Source organism: Daktulosphaira vitifoliae, unplaced genomic scaffold, assembly GCF_025091365.1.
Source record: "Daktulosphaira vitifoliae isolate Bord-2020 unplaced genomic scaffold, ASM2509136v1 Scaffold_2, whole genome shotgun sequence".
In the NCBI taxonomy this organism is placed as follows: domain Eukaryota; kingdom Metazoa; phylum Arthropoda; class Insecta; order Hemiptera; family Phylloxeridae; genus Daktulosphaira; species Daktulosphaira vitifoliae.
Genome location: NW_026099573.1, coordinates 43,861,970 through 43,873,437, shown reverse-complemented (window position 1 = coordinate 43,873,437; position 11,468 = coordinate 43,861,970). Strand labels below are relative to the sequence as shown.

Genomic DNA, 11,468 nt, shown 5'->3' with positions numbered 1-11,468 from the left:
ATAATAAAGTATATTACATAAGTTTTAATTTAAGATATATATAAAAGTGTTAGAGTTTCCGGAATACATTCAAAAGTTAAGTTGAAAAAGTTCTACTTTCTATATGTATTTTTAAGTATTGAACCTCCCTTTATTAAGGGAAATGGTCCGATTTCAAAAAAAGTATGTTAAATAAATGATGTTTTTAATATTATTTTTCATAAAAATATTGTATTGATCCATACATTTTTCAAAAAGTTATAGCATTTTAAAGTTAAAAATCTAAAATCTAAAATCGAAAATTTTAACACAAAAATAGCATATGGTAGCCATTTTCACTGTGAAGACAAAATAAAGTCCGAAATTTTCTTTTTTTAAAAATAAAGTATATTATATAAGCATTAATTTAAGATATATATATATATAAGTGTCAGAGTTTTTGGAACATTTTCAAAAGTTAAGTCGAAAAAGTTAATTTTTTATGAAAAATTTTTCATTTTGAATCTCCCCCTGTGGATAAGTAAAAGGTCAGATTTATAAAAAAAATATATACCAAATAATAGGTAAAGACATCATGCATTTATAAAAAAAAATTATATTGATTTAGTCATTTTTGAAAAAGTTATGGTAGTTTTCAGTGAAAAAAATATCAAAAATATCAAAAATTTGCGAGTTTTAAATTTGTAATTTTTTTGGAGATTTCCCCCATTTACGGGGAACGAGAGAAATTTTTTCAATTTTTGAGGATAACATCTTCGACTTGATGCGATTACTAGACGAGACGTATCGTTGAAAGTAATCGGTTCGGTGAAAGCTGAGAAAAATTAGTAACAGACACAAAAAAAAAACACATCATAGTAAAATTAATACCTTCTCAGCTTCGCATCGAAGCTAAAATAATATAAATAAAAAAACTAGATTTCTTAAGATTCAGATATGTAGACATTTATGATATTTATTATTATGTTCATGTTATCCTTTATTTTACAAGACATAGTAATTAGTATAGTATAAACGAGTTATACGAGTAGTATTGCTATTTTACATATTTGTTAGATTGATATTTGGTATTTATTTTTTCTTATACTTATATTAAAGTGACTTAAAAAAATGTTTGTTTCTGCACAATACAAACTTTAGCGGAAATCGCATAATTTTTTTTCATACTTAATATAAATGTTACACGTATGCATTATCTTTACAAATAAACCACATTATTATTACCGTTAAGTATAACATTAATTTTGAATCTATACGGTGTACATTTTGAACGATCATTTTTTTCCCGTGTGTGGTTGTTGTGTATTAATGCTACTGATCATAAGTCCCATGACGACAGTTTTACCCCACCTCTACAACCATTTGTTATATTATTGAATACTGGTGGAATTTTATTTGCTGGACCCTAGACTCGTTCCCAGTGGAAGCGTATTCCGTATAAAGTACTCAGGCTCATATCCTTCGTCACGCCATGCACTGGGGAATATTTTACACGCACGGACTAGCTGTTTTCTAGCAGAGGCAAAGGATTAATTGAATTTTTAAGCAGTCAAATTATCGTTGTAATTATTGATGAAGTAATCGGAAAAAAGGAGAAATAATAATAAATCACTATCTGAGTCGAATTTCGAAGGTTGTTTTATAAATAATTATTAGTATATTATTTAGCGTATTTCAATTCAATAATACGATTATATCAATATAAAGATATTTGGTAATCCAAACGATAACAACTAAAAATAAATGAGAATAAGGGCGTACCCAGGATTTTTCAATGGAGCTAATATCAAAAAGTTTTCAATCAATTTTTTAGGTCATTTTTACTTAAAATATTAGTTTGGCACGGCTAATAGACGGCTTAATCCATAGGCCCCTGGAATTCACCACTGAGTTATAGTAATAAATTTTGGTCGAAAAAAGATTTTATGCAATTGTAAATTATTTATAATTATAACATTTATGAAATGCGGACTTGAAAAAATTTTATAACCCATGAAAAGTAAAACATATCAACAATATTTACGATAGGGTAATATGTATAGTAATTGGCAAGGGATAACTATTGGCACTATTTTAACAATTAAAATATGAAGTTGGTTATTACTTATATAAATACATTTACTATGCAGTTTTATTGATCATTATATTGCTAAACTTTGATAATATATAAATAATTATCATATTTGATTCATTAAAAAGTCAAATACTTAAAAAAATACTCATTTATTATAACAAAAATAATAATTTTAATAAATTTAGTGAATTTTATTACTTATCAAATAAATTTCAAAATCTCAAGTTTCGTAATTATAACATTTATGCTAAAAATACACAAAATTCAATTCAAATTTTTGATTTTTAGTCAACAAAATTCTATACCGCGTAAGACAAATATGGCCACAGGTCTGTGGCGGAGCTCCAATTAAGCGAATTAAAGTAAAATTACAATTGGGCAATGTCCAATGGACATAAATAATATTTTCAGTTTATAACAAAATAAGAATATTTCAATAAACATAGATAAATGTACTTAAATTGCAATTTTTATTAAAAAACTCTATAAATAATTTTGAACTGTTAAAATTTGTAAATGATAAAGAAGATTATATAATCCAAATACATAAATAGTTACGTTTCTTGTTCATTGCATATGGTTTTCATTTTAACGATATTATCCAAAATAATATTTTTTATTGTAATTATATAGTTACAATAAAATATCCTGTGTTTGAAGTCAAGTTGATATCTTGATTGTTATGCCCCTTGTTCAACTTGAAAATTGTTGCACGACGAGTATAACGTGTATTACTCAAGTTATATCACCTGTTCTTATAGGAAAAAAAATTCTTAAAACACTATCAACTACAATTAAATGGAATCAGGTGAACCGTAAGTACCATAGTACATAACTTTTCGCCGTAGTGTAAACATTACTTCATTTTAAGGCGTTTTTTTTTCTTAATTCTTAATTATATACTAAGCGTGTACGCATAAAGAAAAAATAGTTTTTAAAAAATTACTTTATCATGGCATCAATAAAATCAAATGGTAAAGCAACAACCACTATCAGCTCAAGTAAGATTAGTTAATAACATGTTTCTATCATTCATTTTACTCAAAAAGAAACTTTGCTTATGATAAATATTTTTATGTACCGTTAAATGGGCCAAATTGTGGTAGTGATTAAATTTAGAGCAATTTATAATTTTTACAGATTTTACTTAATTTTTATGAATAAATATTTTTTATTTCTCGAAAATACTTGTAAATATTTTACTAGTGCTGTAGATATTTTTAAAATAATTTTAACGTTTTCTCTAAAATCTATAGCTTGTGCCAAAAAGACAGGAAACCCAGTGCAACGGAATTAAAGCAAAAGGTACCTAACACACCGAGACACAATGTATTACCGATTAAGCTAAATAAACAGCCTACATTGCACGATCATTTTTTATTTTATATTATTATTTATTTTTTATTTTAGTCACATTTTAACTAATTGTTACAAACAATTATTTATATTTTGTATTTATTAAAATAATACAAATGATAAGTAACAGTTATTAGTTATCTCAATCAAAGTAGATTCTACTGTATAAAATCAGACACGTTACTCATTGATTTCTCAATCAATTTATCTTAAGTCAACAATCGTTTAATTCCAATTCATTGGTAAAAAAGGCCTAGCATAATTTAAATAATAACCTTAACTTTTTTACGTTAAAATATTCAATAAATCAAAAGTTAAATAGATGTCATAAACTGGAAGGATACTCTGTATAATGTAAAACTTGTTTTTACATGATGACCGTGAAACAAGTTACACATAATTTATGTTATCAGAAAATACATTATGATATATTACACGATCATTAAATTAAAAAAAAAACGTCTTTTTAGTTCTTTAACTTAATCTAGTTTTAATGTGAATTTTTTGTCAACTACATTCTTATCTATCAAACATATAGACATACGCCAAACTTTGTAGGAAAGTAAAAAATATATTTCACAGCAAATAAGTTTGGTATTTATTTTTCTGATTTTAATTTACATAATTTTTATCAATATTTTCTTGTGTTTTAATCAAGTATTACAGTTTGCCGGAACGAATCATAAAGAAGAAATAGAAAATGTATTTAGATTCACAGCAACCTTGGTTCCAAATTCCCATAGGAAAAAGGTCTTTTAATTTTCAAGCACTAGCCGGTTACCCTGAATGATAAATATTCAAAAGTTCTTATTTTCAAACGCATAAAACTTATCCCCCGGGGCGATCGATTCGGTATATAAAATAAAACTCATAACGTACCAATCCAATTCCAATACTAAAAGAGACCAAATTTAATTCATTTTAACGTATTCAGATTTGTGTATTTGATACATTATGTCAAATACACAACTGTAATTATATCCTCTATAAATTAACAAAAAATTCAACACATGAGGTTTGTTTTGATTTCACTAATGAATTTTGGAAATAAGTACTATAAAAAGTGTAATATTTAAAGAATCACGTTTTTATTATGTACCTACGTTGTATTGTACTTTATCACATTGTGGTACTTTAATATAAAATACTGTAGAATGATTGATTATCCAAGATGTACTCATTTTATAAACATGTAATTCGGACAGTTGGTAAAAATCGTAATAAAAAATTTAATATTATTTTTTCAAGACAAAAAAATCTGACTAATTTGTTTTGTCAAGTACTAATGAAATCATTTTAAAAATGAATTAGTTTGTTTCAACCATTAAAAATATTTTGTGCTTGATAAATTTATACCATATCTAAACCCAATATAATTTAAAACATTTCTAATGTATTGTCATGTAGTATATGTAATTAATGTATTATTTACCTTAAAATATCTAAATAATAAAATTTAAATGAACTTTAAAGATTTTGTTTTAGTAATGAATTATTGTAAAGGATTATAAAGAAAAATCATATTAACAAATGAGGTTTAAAAATAATTTTTATATAATTTTATTATACATAAAAAAAATAATTAGGAACGTCTTAGTAACACGATTAGGTTACTATCGTAACTATCATGTAATTAATATTTTACCATAAAACTGTTCATGAGCCCTTAGAAATTAAGAATAATTTAATTGTTGAAAAAATGTAGCCATTATTTTTTGGAATACATATACAATTTAATTAAATGGTTAATATTTTCTGGATTTTTAGAAGAAAAAAAGGGACAAGTAGAAAAAAATAACCTTTTTGAACAAATATTGGACTCGTGCTTGACTTTTTATGTATGCACTCTTATACACTGCATTTATTATACATAAACCTCCATTTGTCCAAAATAATTTTTACGAATTTACTGTTTCTTCTTTTTCAATATTTTAACACATATTCCCTTTGGCCTAAAATAAAGGTTATAATAAAAAACATATTATAATCAATTTTGTTCGTTATTAAACTTAACCTCTGTTTTTTCTCGAGAATTACCAATTATTATTTTTATTAATTTGATAAAATAATATAACTAATGAAGCCATATAAGTGACATTTTTACAGATTCAGATAAATTAAACAACATTTTCAATTACGTTATTCTCGGTACAAAAATTGTTTTTGGAATAGTCTACACTGTGTACACTTATTTACAATTACTATTAACGACATTTTATTGTGCTGAAAAGACGCTACGAAATAAAATCATTCTAGTAAGTGAATTTCAAAAAATTAAGTTAAAAATAAATATAATATAATATAGAATTAATGGAATCGATTATAATAGACAAAAAACTCAAATTTAACCAATATTTGAGTCGTTGACACAATAATTATATTAAAATTTATAACTATATTTTACAGGAAAAAAAACAGTATATCTAAACCACGTGAACTTATGACACGTGTCTTTATGCATGCAACATAATTTTTATTGTATTCTTAAATTATTTTATTTTTTCATCAAATCATTAGAATGTTTGTTATGTTTTTTACAAATACGCATCAAAAAGTTTTACGATGATGAACTTAAACACTATTAGTTAAAATAAAAAATACCACGTCTACTTTACTAGATTCCACAGATTCTACTTACTCTATGAACATTAATATTTATATGAAAAAATAATAAAATTTGATTTTATAGGTGACTGGAGCAGGTAGAGGTCTTGGTAGGGAAATTAGCTTGCAATTATCCAGAGAAGGTGCTCGAGTAATATGCGTAGACATAAACACGGAAGGAGTAAAGGAAACATGCGAGATGATTAAAAATGAGCAAAATATTGATGATTTGCATACAGAATATTACACAACAAACGTAGCAGATCCAGTTCAGGTTAAAGAGTTAGCTAAGACAGTGGAAAATAAATGGGGTCGAGTTGATATCTTGATAAATAACGCTGGTATAGTGGCCAGTACACCGTTGTTGGAAGTGACAGATGACAGTTTACGACGAATGGTCGACGTCAACCTCGTATCTCAATTTTGGGTAAACATCACACGATTTTTTCTAAGAGTAGTATCACCTAATAATAAACTTAAAATTCAAATTACTGCAATTAAAAAATATAAATTAATATTATTTTAAATTCCGCTGGGAATAATTTCAATTTTGCAAGACTCTAAAAAAACATTTTTGATTTAGCATTTGAATAAGAAAAATTACTAAAATTTGTAGTTATTTAAAAAAAAATGTCAAATTTAATGTAGGATAGAAAATTAAAGCAATATTTTGTACGTTATGTCAAAAAAGATAAAGAGAAACGTTAAAGTCTGTTGGAAAATGCACCCAGAGGAATAGTGCATGGGAAAAAGAAATATAATAACATTTATGAAAGCGTCTCGTGTACATGTAAACACAAAACTACTTTAAGCCTTAACGTCGCACGCGTAATAAATCCAAATGGCTACAATGTAAGCTTTTTTAAAAATAGGTCTTGACATTACATGTTGTAAGTAAAAATATTCATTCTACAGTGATCAACTTTGAATTGACTTGAAAAATAAAGATACTATAGTAAATTAAATTCATTTGTATACTTTGCACCAACAAAAACCCTGTCTCCTTTGGTCCATTTTCTATAAAAGTTATCGTAGACGTGCGTCTATCAAGATGCAAATCAAAGACAATAATTTATGAATCATGTATTTCTAAGTCCACGATATCGTAATTATTTATAATTGAGATTCAATGTACACATTAAGTTTTCACTTTTCACTTCCTTGGTACGGTTATTTCAAAAAAAAATTAAAAATATAAGAAATAAATAACTAATATTTAAATGTCCTATTTAGTTTACATGTTATATATTTATCTTAATCTTATAAGCTTATCATACAAATAATTGTATAGATTGTTTGTCAGATAAAAAAAGAAAACTTCTTTGGTATTTGTTGAATCATTCGTTAATATTTTTTAGTGTGTGATGCATTAACTGTTTAAAATGTTTTTACTATTTTAGCTTCGATGCCAAGCTGAGAAGTTGTTAATTTTACTATGATGTGTTTTTTTTTTCATAATTAAAATTATGACATATTTTTTAAATATATTTTTAGATGGTTCGCGCGTTTTTACCAAATATGCTTAGAATAAATTCAGGTCATATTGTTGCAACTTCTTCCATTGCAGCTTTCAGTTGCGCAGCTAATATTGCGCCCTACACTGCTACGAAATATGGAGTAACTGGTTAGTATTAATTATATTAGTAATTACGCTTTGATACGGAGCTGAGAGACAAAATCATTATGTGATTTTTAATTTCGTGTATATCATTAAAATTTTCAGCTTACAAAATGTTAATATTGTCCCAATCAATGCATTAAAATTACACGTTCATTATAATTTAAAAATTATACTCAATTTTTTGTAGTAAAATATCTCAAAAATGAAAATTGTTAATATTATGATCTTATTATATCATAAAACATTAAAAATTTGCCAAAACGATACTTGAAAATGTTCAATTTTCAATTTTTCTTTTTTTTGTGAAATAACCTGGCGTTATTATTCTGGGAAAATTATTCGCGAAGTTTGCCGTAAACGATTAAAAACTTTGGCAAAAACACTTATTGTGGCAATGATTTTGATAAAATATGAAATTTTTACCAACCTTATCCATTTTAAATCAAAAATTTCACTGAAATCCGTTATTTTAACTGAGTTAATAGCTTTTTTCTATAAGAACACACGTAGTTTTTGTGTGTGCGCATTGCAATTATTGCGATACGCACAATTTATCAATGAGTTAATCTTTTGACTAGAAAGGGTTAAGTAGTTTTTTTATATTATTTAAAATAATATACAGACTTATTCTAGAATTTTCTTTGATGTTCATAAAATAAATTGCATTTTTATTAGTTAATGCAAGATCTACCTTTTGGTAATTGTTTTTTTAACTTACATTTTGATCATTCTAAACATGTTTTAACATTCTAAATTTAAATAAGTATTACTTATTAGTTTAACCTTTAACATTTTATATTTGATGTATTGTAAGAATTTATTATTTCGCTAATATATACATAACTAACCCTCCTGGAGTTGTTAGTATAGTTTTTTTATTGTATCACTTGATATTATTATGTCAATACAATAGTGATGTGTTCATTGATTCACAGAATTAAATAAATGATATAATTGAAGGAATGATACCGATAAGGATTTAAGCTTTTAGAACTAATGAAATTTATTTTAATTTATTTCGACTGGTCTGAATATATCATTCTATAAATTTAGAAACCTTTTGGCAATAACAGAATTAATTATAAATGGTAACTAATGTTTTAGCAATGACTCTACTTATAAGGAGAAGATGGGTATAAAGGGGGTAATTGTTTACTCCTAAAATATTTATGGACAATTAATTGGGACACTAAGAATCTTAAATTACATTTTTTGTAAAGACCTGTATAGGTCTTTGATATCTTACACTCAAAAGTCTGCGCACGCCTATGAAAATGAAAAAAAAGCTCTTTTTCCTTCAAATATTTAATTCATTCAGGGTAACGTTCTTTTTTATAAATGTATACATGGAACTAATTCCTCCCAAACAATTTTGTATTATTGACATAAAAAATAATAATAACTGAATAATTTTCATGCACATATACATTAAAACGTTTAAAAATAGTATTTTAACTACTGTCGGATTACTTAGAATATATATATAAATGATCATGTCTTCAGTAAAAACCTAACCTAAAGACATGGATGTGTCTATAAATATTCTAAAGAATACAACAATCCATGAAACTTTAACCCATTAAAGATGTTGGATTTTAAGCTATTATGACATAAAATAGACACAAGTAATCGTTCAACTAGTAGATAAATTATTATTTTTACAGGATTTATGAGTTGTTTGGGGGAAGAACTAAGAGCAAATCCAAATAATAAAATCTTAACTACCACTATCCATCCATTTTTCTTAGACTCAGAACCAATTAAAGTAAAACATTGGGATGTTAAGTAAGTTTATTTAAAATCGATATTTAAATATAAAGTATGATTATTATTAAAGTAATATACAAATAATTTTATATCACCCAAAAATTTTCAAGTTTAATCACATTTAGTGTTTATTAGTGTTAGTGACTAATATGAATAAACATAGATTTTTGACTAAAAAGTTTCAATGACTTAAATATATTAGTTCCTACTAAAATGTTTTGAGAAAGATGAATTTTCAATAAAATTATATAGAGCTGTCAATTCTATTTTATTTCTTATGTAACATTTTTAGGCTATATAATATCTTGGATTTATAATAATCATTTATGCATATATATTTTATGGAAAAGAAAACCTTTTTTAGTAACAAAATTCATCAAGGACATACTTAGACGGTTTTGTCTTTTAAAGTCAATTTAAGTCGATTCATCCCATTTTGGCATAATAAAATTATCACGTCTCTTTTAAAACTTTTAAATAAGATTTGTTTCCATTGAAAGTCCAAACTCACGGCTTTAAAAAAAATGTAATACTCATGGATTCATTGGTACTAATTTGAAAAATTGTCGAAGCTTGACAATAACAAATGTAATTAAATAATTATATTTAATTAATCTGAAAAAAATGTTATTTTAACGTTTTTATAACGATTCCTACATCTTTTAGTTTATAATTAAACTTGGTTTAGCTATTATATACAAAAAATATTCATATGTAAAAGCATCATTAATTTTAACTTTATTTTTTACAATTCAAGGTCTGTACTACCAAGTTTATCTATACCTGAAGTTGCTACGGCTGCAATTCGCGGAATAAAAAAAAATCATGTAGTTGTTTCAATACCTGAAGTTTTAAAATTTAGTATGAGTTTTTTATGGTGAGTTATATTAATTTATAAAAACATGCGTTAAAAAAAATGTTGAACTCATTCCTTACCTATGTCACTTAATATATAGTTTAAATAATGTATATTATTTAATGATCTTATTTATATATTGGACACCAGGTCTCAAAATAATCTAGACTAGTATATTTTAAGGAAATTTTTATAAAAAAATTAATTTTGTTGTAGGCTTATGCCCCAAGCAGCTCAAAACTACTGGAGGGATATATTTAAAGCGGAAATAGACACAGTGTAAATTTAATTTAGGATTATTTTTAATTCTTTACTAAAAAGAAATTTAAGTATAAAAATAAAACGTGATTGTATAATTTATTAATTATATAATAAATATAAAAAAAATTGTTAGTATTAAGCAAAGAATGTAGAAAATTGTGTGTCAGTTACTCATATTAATTAGGGTAATGTAAATGTCATGTTAAAAAATAAATATAATTGCTGAAAATAAATATTCCCTAGTTCTTATATTTTTATCCTAGTTTTATTAAATTCAACGTACATATTATATTATACATAAATTAAAGGTATTCTTTTTTTATATTACTTCATTATTTAAACAGAAATATTTTATTAAAATGATGATCAAAAAGAAATTTTTAAACATTTTATCATTTCAAAAAATTACCTTATAAATACCAACTATATTCACTGGTAAATTTTTCGTTCTCTTTATTTTTCAATACAATAATTGCATTTTCTAAAATTAAAAAAATATATATCTATAACATTAATATTCTAAAAATCGTTTTCCTTTTTGTGGATTCATTAATTATAATAATTAATGAATTAATTGTTACCATTACAATCACAATATTTTAGAAGACAAAATTACAAAATTTAAATCAATGAAACTTACATGAGATAAATAAAATGAGATATCCATTTGCAATATTTTATGTGTACAGTGTAACCTTGTTATGTTGAATCCTAAAGAAAATGCATTTGTTTAGACTATCGACCTATATAACTCAAAATTGACATTGTAGTACAATAACTAATACTGAAAATAATTTTTGAAGTATTTTTTATAATTGACAAAGATTTTATGAGAAAAGTCTTTCAAATTAGTCGATATTTTTCAATTCTTTAAAAAATTATTTGATCAAGATTCAGGTAATTACTAATGATGTAATATTAATTTAAAAAAATTAATCAAATGGCCTCAA

The 11,468-nt window shown here is 24.8% G+C and overlaps 1 protein-coding gene across 3 annotated transcripts; it reads left to right on the top strand.

Annotated features, from left to right (window-relative positions):
- The first annotated feature begins 2,836 nt into the window (after positions 1-2,836).
- Positions 2,837-10,740, top strand: LOC126898353 (17-beta-hydroxysteroid dehydrogenase 13-like). Of its 3 annotated transcripts, XM_050672302.1 has the most exons (8): positions 2,877-3,054; positions 3,310-3,358; positions 5,516-5,664; positions 6,099-6,440; positions 7,508-7,637; positions 9,299-9,419; positions 10,159-10,278; positions 10,474-10,740. In XM_050672302.1, the coding sequence occupies exons 1-8, from the start codon at positions 3,025-3,027 to the stop codon at positions 10,538-10,540; spliced, it is 1,008 nt and encodes a 335-aa protein (XP_050528259.1). In that variant the 5' UTR covers positions 2,877-3,024; the 3' UTR covers positions 10,541-10,740. The 3 variants fall into 3 exon arrangements, with proteins under 3 accessions (XP_050528261.1, XP_050528260.1, XP_050528259.1); XM_050672304.1 differs by lacking the exons at positions 2,877-3,054; positions 3,310-3,358 and adding an exon at positions 2,837-2,868 and having other exon boundaries at positions 5,502-5,664; XM_050672303.1 differs by lacking the exon at positions 3,310-3,358 and having other exon boundaries at positions 2,875-3,054; positions 10,474-10,738.
- The last annotated feature ends 728 nt before the right edge of the window (positions 10,741-11,468 follow it).